General features: G+C 43.7%; 1 protein-coding gene across 2 annotated transcripts in view; it reads right to left on the reverse strand.

Annotated features, from left to right (window-relative positions):
* The window catches only part of BCAS4 (breast carcinoma amplified sequence 4), a 71,207-nt gene extending 57,525 nt beyond the window's left edge, over positions 1-13,682 (reverse strand). The window contains exon 1 of one of the 2 annotated variants that reach the window (XM_070744621.1): positions 13,358-13,682. In XM_070744621.1, coding sequence (XP_070600722.1) covers positions 13,358-13,567 — 210 coding nt within the window. In that variant the 5' untranslated portion in view covers positions 13,568-13,682. The remainder of the gene's footprint in view (positions 1-13,357) is intronic. The other variant, XM_070744622.1, reaches the window with a different exon arrangement.
* Positions 13,683-13,905: the final 223 nt, after the last annotated feature.

The following is a 13,905-nucleotide window of genomic DNA, read 5'->3' on the forward strand; positions in this document are numbered from 1 at the left end:
GGATTTAGGGGTAGTGATTTCTGACAGTCTCAAAATGGGTGAGCAGTGTGGTCGGGCAGTAGGAAAAGCAAGTAGGATGCTTGGCTGCATAGCTAGAGGTATAACAAGCAGGAAGAGGGAGATTGTGATCCCCTTATATAGAGCGCTAGTGAGACCACATTTGGAATACTGTGTTCAGTTCTGGAGACCTCACCTACAAAAAAATATTGACAAAATTGAACGGGTCCAAAGACGGGCTACAAGAATGGTGGAAGGTCTTAAGCATAAAACGTATCAGGAAAGACTTAATGAACTCAATCTGTATAGTCTGGAGGACAGAAGGAAAAGGGGGGACATGATCGAAACATTTAAATATGTTAAAGGGTTAAATAAGGTTCAGGAGGGAAGTGTTTTTAATAGGAAAGTGAACACAAGAACAAGGGGACACAATCTGAAGTTAGTTGGGGGAAAGATCAAAAGCAACGTGAGAAAATATTATTTCACTGAAAGAGTAGTAGATCCTTGGAACAAACTTCCAGCAGACGTGGTTGGTAAATCCACAGTAACTGAATTTAAACATGCCTGGGATAAACATATATCCATTGTAAGATAAAATACAGGAAATAGTATAAGGGCAGACTAGATGGACCATGAGGTCTTTTTCTGCCATCAGTCTTCTATGTTTCTAAGAAATTACTCATATAAATTTGCATTTAAAAGTAGCCTTACAAACATGTCCTCTTGACCCAATTACTAAGAGAAAATCTTATTTACTTCGGCATAAATGTGGCTAATTCATGTAGTCAATTATAGAATATCCAAACTGAAAAGTATTGAGACGCCAGACGAATTGCTAAACAGTGGTTCCCTTTATTCAGCTCTTTCCGCAAGTGACAATCAGCTGGGAACTCACCAGCCGGCAATGAGAAACTCGGCTCTATTTATACTCTTAAGGCTCGCGCCCAAAAGAGCTGTGCTGCGTCTGAGCCAATCAGACGCGTCCTATTCTTTTCAATCTGCCTGGTAACAGCATTCACCTCAGGCAACTATTTACATGGTAATATATACAGACTCAACACCCCTCCCTCCTTAGTTAGTTGCAACTGTCCATCAGCTGAGCCATGTGATGAAGTCCTCCAATCGTGAAGGTCTGCGTGCGGCTCGCTCAGACCTGCGCAATTCAGTTGAGTCTGGGACTTCGTTGGTGGAGGTTGGCTCTCTGTCGGATCCGGAGCCTGGCTGGGCCCGAGTGGGGGCTCCGGCCTGCAGCGAAGTCCGGATGGAGGCTGAATCGACGTCGGAGGAGGATGATGGTGGCTCGTTGGTGTCGTTGGAGCGTTCCAGCCTCGGTGAGCCCAAATTTACATCCAATAAGTCGGGTTGTACATAAGAGTCTGCTTTGGGGGAAGAGGTTACAATGGCGGTTTGCGTATTTTCAGAGTTAATCCGCCCCCTTAAGTAATCAATGTGCCGTTTCCAAATACGGCCATCCTCTAATTGTATTAAATATGTTTTAGGCCCTTTTTGTTGTTGGACTTTTCCTTTTACCCATTGAACTCCCCCATCAAAATTTCGGGCAAATACATTCTGGCCTAGATACATGCTTCTTTCAGGCATTACAGACATTTCACCTTGACCCATGGTGTTCAAGAATCGGGGGTGTAACCTGTCTAAAGGGGACCTTAGTTTCCGCCCCATTAAGACTTCTGCAGGGCTTTTATGGGTGGCAGCATTTGGAGTAATATGTTGCATTAACAGGAATTGGTCTAATTTACTCTGTACTTCCCCAGGGCCTGCTCTGCGCAGCGCCTCTTTCGCCACACGCACATAACGTTCAGCCAACCCGTTAGCCCATGGGGAGTAAGGGGAGATTAGCGCATGTCTGACCCCTAGATTACTCAAAAACACCTCAAATTGTCGTGCGGTCAGTTGTGGTCCATTATCTGAAACAAGGACATCAGGACACCCATGGGTTGCAAACAAGTGATACAGAGCCTTTATGGTGGCACATGTTGTTATATTCTGCATAGTCACTATCTCTACCCACTTAGAAAAAGCATCTACGACCACCAGGAAAAACTGGGACCCGATGGGGCCAGCAAAGTCTATATGTATCCTGGACCAAGGCCCAGTGGGCTCTCCCCACTCTACGGGGGCAGTTCGAGGGGGATTGGGTCGTGACTCCTGACAGGGGTCACACTTAGCTACCCAATGTTCTATATCGAGATCTAGGCCCGGCCACCACAGGTATCCTCTTGCCAACCCCTTCATTCGGACCATGCCTGGGTGTCCCACATGCAACATACTTAACACCTTTTGCCTAAGTGTGGTTGGAATGACCACTCGATCCCCCCATAGTACACATCCCTTCAAGTATGACAATTCTAGTCGCTTTGTCTTAAAGTCTGCCAGTCCCCCCTCCTCTGGTCCCCCAAGCCAACCCCTGAGTATACAATTGATCACTCTTTGAAGAATGGGATCTGCCTTAGTATGCTCAGCCACTTCCTTGGCTGAAGTTAGGGGGGTTTCTTCTATTTCTAGCAGTAGTACATCCTCTGAAGGAACTGGTTCCTCCCCTCTTTGTGCCAAGGGGCACCGGCTTAGTCCATCAGCGTGGCTTATGGACTTCCCTCCCTTATGTATTAAGGTGTACTGATAACTGGAGAGGAAGAGAGCCCATCTAATCAGTCTAGGGGACATGAACGGAGGGGTAGGTTTATCTGAAGGCAAAAGTCCCAAAAGGGGTTTGTGGTCGGTTATTAATTCAAACCTCCTTCCAAATAAATAATTATGGAATTTCTTAATGCAAGCTATTAAAGCCAGGGCCTCTTTATCCAACTGGCTATAGTTACGTTCAGCAGGGGTTAGTGTTCTGGAGAAAAAAGCTATAGGTGCCTCAGTGTTGTCTGGCATTACGTGGGCCAGTACTCCGCCCACCCCATAAGCCGAAGCATCGCATGTAAGCCTTATGGGCAAGACTGAACTGTACTGAACCACCACACTATTAGAAGTCAATAAGGTCTTTATTAGAGAAAATGCTTGGCGTTCAGGTCTGCCCCAGGTCCAGGGAATTCCCTTCTGAAGGAGTCGGTGGAGGGGTTCTGCGACCGTTGCCTTCTGTCTCAAAAAAATAGAATAAAAATTCAGAAGACCTAAAAAAGCTTGTAGTTCAGTCTTATTGGTTGGTTCAGGCGCTTCGGTAATTGCTTTTAATTTATCGGTTGTGGGGTGGATGCCCTGACTATCTATTCTATACCCTAGAAATTCAATACTAGTGGTGCCCCATACACACTTGTCTGCTTTTACCCTGAGGCCCTTGGATTGGAGTCGTTGTAGGACAGCCCTGATTCTCTGGTTCAATTGGGGAATGGTTTTAGCCGAAATTAGTATATCATCGAAGTAGGGTATGGTTCCTTCAAGCCCCGCTAACACTCGCTCCATTAAGCTCTGAAAGATCCCAGGGGCTATGCTTACCCCGAATTGCAATCTTGTGCATCGGAAAGCACCTCTGTGCGTGACAATGGTCTGAGCCAAAGAGGTAGGCTCATCGACCGGAAGCTGCAGGTATGCCTGAGCAAGATCGATCTTTGCAAAGACTTTTCCCTCTCCTAGGGAGTGTAGGAGGTGCTGAACTACAGGTATGGGATAGGGGTGATGCTGAAGGGCCTTATTTATAGTAGACTTGTAGTCTGCACAGACCCTTAGTGAACCGTCTGGTTTCAATGGAGTGACAATTGGAGTCTCCCAAGGCCCTTGCTCTACAGGGACTAGGATCCCTTGAGCAATAAGTTGATCTAACTGAAGGTCTAGTTTAGGCAGTAAAGGTAAAGGAACCCTTCGTGGTTTCAGGCGAATGGGCGGAACCTTTGGGTCTATGGAGAAGGAGATAGGGTCCCCCTTATACGTTCCCAAAGTGGGGCTGAATACTTCAGGAAACTCAAGTACAAAATCTGGGGTATTAGAAGGGGACTGTACTAAACAGATGCCAGAGATCTCAATACCTAAGGGGCCCATCCAGGTTAACCCAAGGAGGGAATGCCTTGCCCCATCCACTATCACCAAAGGTAGGGAACAATTAACAGATTTGAATTGTACAGGAATATCAATTTTACCCAATACAGGGATTACATGTCCCTGGAAATCCCTTATAATCAAAGCAGTTTGAGTTAACATAGACTTACAGACATGTGGCATATACATTTTAAATTTGTCCCAAGGCATAATAGAATGCCTAGACCCGGTGTCCAGTTCTAGATCACAAGGCTTGCCATTTAAAAGTAGGGAAATAATGATTTTGGTGCCTTGCGTTGAATTTGCGCAATTTACGTAAGTTTGACAGTTACCTCTGTTGTAGTCGCGGTTAGCGGCTAAGTTGTTTTTCCGGGTAAAAGATCTGGGAGGCCGGTTTTCACGGCCCTGTGGAGCCTGGTAGGAGAAACGCTGTTGGCGCGGAGCTGAGAAGGTTTCCTCTGGCTGGGGAGCCCGGCAGGCCTCAGCGATGTGACCGCGCCGATTGCAGCGGCGACAGATGGCTTCCCGAAACGGGCAGCGAAGTCGCGGATGATTTCCCCGGCAACCAGGGCATGGAGCTTGTGTGCGAGGGTATCTCGGTTGTCGTGCGGGGTCGCTGGGAAGCAGGAGGCAGGAATCGTCGGTGGCGGATGGCGGGTTGAGGTCGTCGGCTGGATCGGCTGTGGAGGAGATTTTAGAGACGGTTTCTTTGTTGACGTGGCTTTGGAGGTCTTTGGCAGCCGCTTCGGCGACCTCGGCTGTCTGGGCAAGCTTGATGACGGTTTGTAATGTAGGTTCGTCCTCGGTGAGGAGTTTGCCTCGTACGGTGGCGTTTTTCATGCCGAATATAATCGCGTCTGTTAGTCGAGCTTCTGGGCTGTCAAAACGGCATTTTGACAGGACGGTTCGGAGTCTTGTGGCGAATTGATTGATAGACTCAGCTTCTCGTTGGGCCATTCTGGAGAACTGATGGCGGTACACCACAGCTGGCTTCGTGGGTTTGAAATGACCCGCAAGCTTGGATTGTAAGTCTGGCCACGGCACGCTCTTGGCAGGAAGCGGATCGGTGAGTGTTTGAGCCAAGTCGAAGATCTCGGGGCCGCAGTAGTTAAGGAAGATGGCTCGCTTCCTGTCGTCTTCGGCGGTCCCCATTCCGGCGGCTTCCAGGAAGATTTCGAAGCGGGTCATGTAGGCTTCCCAAGACGCTTTTTCGGGGTCGAAGTAGTCGGGTGCTCGGCCGATCTGCGAAGGATTCATCTTGCTTGTAGGTTCTCTCCGGTTCTCGTCGCCAGTGAAATGTATTGAGACGCCAGACGAATTGCTAAACAGTGGTTCCCTTTATTCAGCTCTTTCCGCAAGTGACAATCAGCTGGGAACTCACCAGCCGGCAATGAGAAACTCGGCTCTATTTATACTCTTAAGGCTCGCGCCCAAAAGAGCTGTGCTGCGTCTGAGCCAATCAGACGCGTCCTATTCTTTTCAATCTGCCTGGTAACAGCATTCACCTCAGGCAACTATTTACATGGTAATATATACAGACTCAACACAAACCAACACAAGTTAGTTAAGCTTATGACATCTTGCATTTTGCTTTGAATCAGGCATAACAGACATGTTCAAAAGCAATTATGCGAGATTGTTTTTATTGTCAGAGGCATGGAAGTTTAGTAGCCATTATTCCACAATCATAAACAAACACGACAAAAGTTAAGAGTGTCAGTCATCACGCAGCAATAGATAGCATGGACTCTTAAGGATTAGAAAAACCAAATCTGACATTTTCTTCCCTTGGGCTAATCTGAGCACATAAAACAGTATTGATGCTATTATAAAAACAAAGTAGGAGAAAACTGACGGTCTAATTCAGGTATTTATCTTGCTCTTAACAGTCTTGAGGGAGATAATTTTTTGACTCTAAACACACACATGCACACACGCACATATTTAAATATCTTCATGAAGTGTCAGTTGAAGTTCACTGAATTTATTCTGGGAAAGTTATTATTTATGAAGTAGCAAATAATAAGTCTGCTCTGTGAACCAAGTCACAGGGACAAAATGCAGACTGAAGCAAAGTGTAGAATAAACTTGCTCTGTTTAGTTCAGCCTTCCCACCCCAAGTCAAACTGTTCACATCTACTATGGTTGTGTCACATAAATGACAATGTTGATTTAACTAGCAGCACTGCATTGGGCTTCGTGAAGCATGACAACCATCATGCTTCAGATTACCTCTGAGACCGCCTTCTGCTGCACGAATCCCAGCGACCAGTAGTGGGCCTTCTCCAGGTCCCGTCAACTAAACAATGTCATTTGGCGGAAACCAGGGGAAGAGCCTTCTCTGTGGCGGCCCCGGCCCTCTGGAGTCAACTCCCCCCAGAGATTAGAATTGCCCCCACCCTCCTCGCCTTTCATAAGCTTCTTAAAATCCACCTCTGCCGTCAGGCATGGGGGAATTGAGATTTATCACCCGGGCCTATACAATTTATGCATGGTATGTTTGTATGTATGTTTGGTTTTATAATAAGGGTTTTTTAGTTGTTTTAGTATTGGATTGTTATATGCTGTTTTTATCACTGTTGTTAGCCGCCCTGTGTCTACGGAGAGGGGCAGCATACAAATCCAATAAATAAATAAATAAAATGCTTCCCAAAATGGATGAGGCCACGACCAAGTAAGCCAAAGTGACAGCTTGGATTTTTTTTAAGGTGAGGTTCTTGCAAATTAGGCACCTATTTTACCACTTAAAATTAATATATTTATTAATTCTTTTTATCTCACCTTTATTATTTTATAAATAACTCAAGCTGGTGAACATACCTCTCTCCTTCCATTTTCCTCACAACAACAACAACCCTGTGAGGTTGTTTGAGCTGAGAGAGGATGACTGGCCCAAAGTCACCCAGCTGGCTTTCATGGCTGAAGTGGGACTAAAACTCACAATCATACAAAGGATTCTGCCATCACTCAATTAGCTGAATCTACATTTCATAGTAATGTAACTTGTTAGAATTAAACAGTTTGGAGAGCGAGGGTTTATTTGCCCAGACTACCCTTAGAAATACAAGGGAAAACTATACTGCTCAAAAAAATTAAGGGAACACTTAAACAACACAATATAACTCCAAGTAATTCAAACTTCTGTGAAATCAAACTGTCCACTTAGGAAGCAACACTGATTGACAATCTATTTCACATTTTGTCAGCGCATTCAACTTTGTACAGAACAAAGTATTCAATGAGAATATTTCATTCATTCAGATCTAGGATGTGTTCTTTGAGTGTTCCCTTTGTTTTTTTCAGCAGTGTATATTTTAAAATATCAACAATGTTAGGATTCTGGTATTAAACTTTGAACAGTATAAATTGTTCCTTATATCATTTGTTTTGGATAACCTTCATATATATTATCTATAGAGACATACAACAACTCTTAAATGTATGGCAAAAGTACTGCTTTCATTTCATTAATCATATGTGTCAATTATTTTTTCTTCCATCACATTTCCTTTTAACACTGTTACTTTAAACACTATATAGTACTGTACAGTGTTCCCTCGATTTTTGCGGGTTCGAACTTCGCGGATAGCCTATACCACGGTTTTTCAAAAAATATTAATTAAAAAATACTTAGTGGGTTTTTTCCTATACCACGGTTTTTTCCATCTGATGATGTCATACATCATCACCAAACTAATAATTTTTGCAAATAAATAACAAAAAAAATAATTATTGTTAATAAATAATTATGTTTATAAATATCAGGATCACTATTCAATGGTGAGTACCAGTAATAATGGTGAGTAAATGGTTGTTAAGGGAATGGGAAATGGTAATTTAGGAGTTTAAAGTGTTAAGGGAAGGCTTGTGATTCGGTCCATAGCCAAAAATGGTGTATTTACTTCCGCATCTCTACTTCGCGGAAATTCGACTTTCGCGGGTGGTCTCGGAACGCATCCCCCGCGGAAATCGAGGGAACACTGTATAAAGATTTTTAAAAATGCAATTCAATCTGAATCAAATTAAATCGACTTGGATTATTTGTCATCAAGTTGATGTCAACTGGTAGTGTCCACACAGATTTTCTCTGTTTCAACCTGCTTTTTAACCTGCTTTTTCAGGTCTTCCAGCTGTGCGCCAGAGTTCATCAGCTTTGCGTATCATATTCTCAGTTTTCAAGAAACTTTTGGAATCTCTGTTTATAAGATTTGCAAATTGTTAGTAAATAACAAAACTATTACTTTTCAAAATTTAAAACTGGAAAATGCACATAGATTTGCTCATATTTATTTTACATGCACACACAGTAATTATTTACCAAATTACTCTCAATAATTTATTTATTTATTTATTATTTAGATTTGTATGCCGCCCCTCTCCGCGGACTCGGGGCGGCTTATTTATTTATTATATAAATCAAATTTATTTATTTATAATCAAATTTCAGCATTGTGCTTCTGATTCATACAAATCTTAACTATCTGTTCAATCTTCCTGATGAGAGATCTCTGAAAGTTTCACTCCTTTTAATGTTCGTATCTTTGCAATGTTTACAAAATATTTCTGGATTCATTCAATTGTAAGCTCAATATAGCCAGCCAGTTTGTTGTAGTGGTTAAGGCATCAGGCTAAAAACCAGGAGACAATGAGTTATAATACCACTTTAGACACAAAGCTAGTTGGGTGACCTAGAGCCAGATACTTTATTATTATTATTATTATTATTATTATTATTATTATTATTATTATTATTATTATTATTATTATTATTATTATTTATTAGATTTGTATGCCACCCCTCTCCGAAGACTCGGGGCGGCTCACAACAACAATAAAAAACAATATAATAATGAAACAAATCTAATAATAAAATTACATAAAAAACCCCCAACAATTAAAAACCATACAACACATACATACCAAACATAAAATATAAGAAAGCCTGGGGGAGATGTCTTAGTTCCCCCATGCCTGGCGATATACATGGGTCTTGAGTAACTTGCGAAAGACAAGAAGGGTGTGGGCCGTTCTAATCTCCGGGGGGAGTTGCTCCAGAGGGCCGGGGCCGCCACAGAGAAGGCTCTTCCCCTGGGGCCCGCCAAACGACATTGTTTGGTCAACGGGACCCGGAGAAGGCCAACTCTGTGGGACCTTATCGGCCGCTGGGATTCGTGCGGTAGAAGGCAGTTCCGGAGGTATTCTGGTCCAATGCCATTAAAGGTCATTACCAACACTTTGAATTGTGACCGGAAACTGATCGGCAGCCAGTGCAAGCCACAGAGTGTTGTAAAAACGTGGGCGAATCTAGGAAGCCTGACGATAGCTCTCGCGGCCGCATTCTGCACAATCTGAAGTTTCCAAACACTTTTCAAAGGTAGCCCCATGTAGAGAGCATTGCAGTAATCGAACCTCGAGGTGATAAGGGCATGAGCGACTGTGAGCAATGACTCCCTATCCAAATATATCTATATCTATAACTTTCTATCTCAGCCCTTTAAAGAAAGGAAATGTCAAGTCCATTTCCAAAATCATTGTCAAAAAAATTGCATGGGGTTTTTCAGTCAACACTGATACTAAGACACCATCACAAAAAGTTGTGCGTTGTTCAAAAGAAATCACTTCCAGTATACTGCAATAAAATTATGTGCACCGAAAATCCTTAATGAGACTGATATGATTGAAGACATTCCTGTTTGTGTGTTTGAGGTAAGAAACATAGTTCCAGTACCGTATGGGTCTGTTAATTATGGGCCTGTCCTTCCTGTCATCGACTACCTCAGCTTCAACCACAACAACACACAAGCACACAACAGATACAAACTTAAAGTAAATCGCTCTAAACTTGACTGCAGGAAATATGACTTTAGTAACTGAGTAGTTGATGCATGGAACTCACTACCAGACTCTAGTATCATCTCCCAATCCCCAAAACTTTACCCTTGGAATATTCACTGTTGACCTTACCTGATTCCTAAGAGGTAGGTAAGGGGCGTGCACGTGCACCAGAGTGCATTCCATCCCCTGTCCTAATGTTTCTCTTTTACTAGTATCATGTATATAAATATTATATCTTTGTATATCACCAATACATACTTGACAAAACAAACAAATAAATAAATAAATTATTTTGGATATTAAGTTTTTTAATCCACTATTCCCTTATATGGCACTCTTCCAATTTTTAATAAATGTATAAAACTACATGCTAACAATGCAATTTTTTGCAATTTGCATTATCCAGAAATTCAGTCAACTGAAAATACTTTTGGATGTTAATAGTACAATATTCACAGCTCAGATGTTCAGAGAGTCAGCTAATTAAAAATAAATTTAGCATAACAAACTAAATAGCCTTTAAAAATAGTTTAAAAGAAAAAGTTTTAAATGCCTTGGCATAAAACTGGGTAGAATGTGACCATTATAAGAAAGGTGCAACATGGAAAAATGGTCTATTACTTGTTCCTGTTGCTGCTAACAGATAAGTGAATCCACAGAAGCAAAAGACGTTCAATAATTTAACTTTTTAGATACTAATATCAATATTTTTAAACTGAATTTGAACATTAAGTGGAATATAGACATAACCTAAGCTTCTAACGTCCAGGGAATAAGCCAATTCCATCTTAAAAATTACATTTTCCAATTTGGCCTCACAATGTTGATGGGACCTTTGGTGACTTTCTCCATTTTATATAACAACAACGTGGAAGGGACTTTGGAGGTCTTCTAGTCCAGTGTTTTTCAACCAGTGTGCCGTGGGGAAATTAAACATGGGTCCCAAAACTACGGGCCGCGTGCCTGATACGGCCTGCGGAGGCCATTTATCCGGCCCACTGCCAGCCGTCTACATCCGAACATAAACATTCCCCTCACAATCCCTCCAGCTATCAGCGACAGGGAGAGTGGAGGCACAGGGAACGCTTACTGACCAATCACCTTTTAGGATTCATCCCAACCACTAGCGATGAACCAATAGCAGGCCGCCTCTCATCTACACCCAGGAAGGTCCCCGCTCGGGCTTGTCATTGTGTGGCCACGGCAAGAAGTTGAAGCTGCTACTCCTCCCCATGGTCCCGATTTCTAATCTTGGTTAGGACTGGAGGTAAATGTTGCCACCACTAGATGAAGCCTTAGCCTCAGATGATTATGTCTATCCTGATGGTGTATATAGATATTTTACCTTTTTCTTTTTATAAGAGGCCCCCACAGAGGGTGATATACAATGCATCACAATGCATCACAATATTATCTATATTATATATGGAATCCTGAAGGGCCATCTTCTTAAAGAGCTCAAATTCCTATATACACCATCAAAACAGACGGAACCAAGGTCCTTGGCACCCAGCTGACCATGGGATCTGAACCCACAACCTCAGGGAGAACTCTAGTATTTATCAGAATCCTTACCTAGAAAGCAAACTTCTCCATTTGACAAGTGAAATGTGAAACATTTAGAAACTGTATTATTAACTATATGTATAATATGTACTGTGTTAGAGTGTCATTTTGTGTCATTTTGGTTGGTGGTGTGCCCCAGGATTTTGTAAATGTAAAAAATGTGCCGCGGCTCAAAAAAGGTTGAAAATCAATGTTCTAGTCCAACCCCCTGCTTAGGCAGAAAACCCTAAACTACTTCAGACAGATGGTTATCTAACATCTTTCAATATTTAGATATTGAATTGTAGCAGAAACAGAAGAGAAACTTGTGTTACTTAGTATGAATCCACAGGATGACTGACCTCAAGACCAGAAACAGCTTAAGGGAAGCAATTCCAGCTCAAAGATCCCCCAAGGATACAGGTGGATCAAAACACTAGTGATGGAGGAAGATCAACAGGTCATGTTCTCACCCCACAGTTAATCACTTTTTAAAAAAAATATTGGATCAGTTATATCAGTTATATCAGTCTTGAAAGCTTAGAACTACGACGCCTTAAACATGATCTAAGTATTGCCCACAAGATCATATGCTGCAATGTCCTACCTGTCAAAGACTACTTCAGCTTCAATCACAACAACACAAGAGCACACAACAGATTCAAGCTTAATATTAACCGCTGAAACTTGATTGTAAAAAGTACGACTTCAGTAATCAGGTTGTCGAAGCATGGAACTCATTACCGGACTCTGTAGTATCATCCCCTAACCCCCAACATTTTACCCTTAGACTGTCTACGGTTGACCTCTCCAGATTCCTAAGAGGTCAGTAAAGGGCGTACATTAGCACAATAGAGTGCCTTCCATCCCCTGTCCTATAGTCTCTCCTATATCTTCTCTCCTATATCCTCTATAACAGTGGTTCTCAACCTGGGGGTCGGGACCCCTTTGGGAGTCAAGCAACCATTTCATAGAGATCACCTAAGACCATGGGAAAAGGCAAATTTCCCATGGTGTTAGGAACTAAAGTTTCTATTCTGGCGTGTTAGAACATATTTTTACAATATGACCAATCAGGCGTTTACAGTGGGGGTATCCCTCTGATCTTCCTGCCAATCAGCTTAAAGCTCTGTTGAAAGAATTGGTGCTAGACTTATGGTTGGGGGTCACCACAACATGGGGAACTGCATTAAGGGGTCACACAGCATTGGAAAGGTTGAGAACTACTGCTCTATAACCTTCATTGTGTATTATTGTGTATTGGACAAAATAAATAAACAAACAAACAAATAAATAATAAATAAAACAAGGATGCCGTAACCGCGCACTGTGGAATAGCTTCTAGAGGTAAAGTGATCCCTTAAAACAAAATGTTTTAATTTTTTATATTTTAAATTTGACTTCTTTTTATCCTTTTGTATTTATATTGTTATTGTAAGCCGCCGTGAGTCCTTCGGGATTGGACGGCATAGAAGTCGAATTAAGTAAATAAACAAAAACAAATTAAAAGAAAAGAAAAAGCAGAAGGAAAGCCCACCACGAGGCAAGCCCACAAGAGTGGCACGGATGCAAAAAAGACGCGTTTCACATCCTTTAGCCCAGTGTTTCCCAAACTTGGCAACTTGAAGATATCTGGACTTCAACTCCCAGAATTCCCCAGCCAGCATTCGCTGGCTGGGGAATTCTGGGAGTTGAAGTCCAAATATCTTCAAGTTGCCAAGCTTGGGAAACACTACTTAGCCGCCCTGCCTGCCACTCTGCAAGTTCGCCTCTTTATTCCACATCCAGTTCCTGGCTCTGAGCTGCGTCCCCGCGACCCGTTAACCCGTGTTATTCAAGGAAAATCGGTGTCGTGGATTTGCACAATCCACGGAATAAAACGGGGAGGGATGGTACGTTGGGACAACACGCGGCAGGCTAACCTGGGATTCGGTGGGTCGTGGGAACCCAGCTGCCCTCCCCAAGCATCCCCCACCCCACCCAGTACCTCTTTCCCGGTCTTAGGGGGCAGACCGTAAGCCAGCGGCCGGGCCCCGCCGGCCTCCCTCTCAGTCCAGGGCGGCTCTCCGTCCTCGGCGGCGCCCGCGATCGGCTCTGCCTCCCGGCCGTCGATTGCGGGGAAGGAGGAGGAGGCGGGCGACAAGGGGCGGCCTCCGGAGGCTGCTCCGGCTCCCCCTTCGGCGGCCGTCTGGCTCATGTCAGCCGCGCGCCTCGTCTCGGGGCCGGGGAGGCCGAGGCGCAGCCGGCAGCCAATCGGCGCCGCTCCCCGCTGCAGCCGCCACAGAAGCCTTTGCTAGCGCGCCGCCGGGCCTTTGAAGCGGCTCCTCCGGGAGGGAGCCTGGCTTTCCGCGGACGGAGTCAGGGCGCCTCCTAGCGGGAAGGGGCCGAAATTACGCTTTCGGAAGCTCTGTGGGTCTTTTAGGTGGCGGGTGTCACATGGCGGGTTACCTCAGGAGGAGAAGTGGCAGAAAACTGGCGTGGCAAATAACACAGGAGAACAAATCCGTTCAGGGCGATTCAGCAGCCGGTCTGTTT

Source organism: Erythrolamprus reginae, chromosome 3 (genome assembly GCF_031021105.1).
Source record: "Erythrolamprus reginae isolate rEryReg1 chromosome 3, rEryReg1.hap1, whole genome shotgun sequence".
NCBI classification, from domain to species: domain Eukaryota; kingdom Metazoa; phylum Chordata; class Lepidosauria; order Squamata; family Dipsadidae; genus Erythrolamprus; species Erythrolamprus reginae.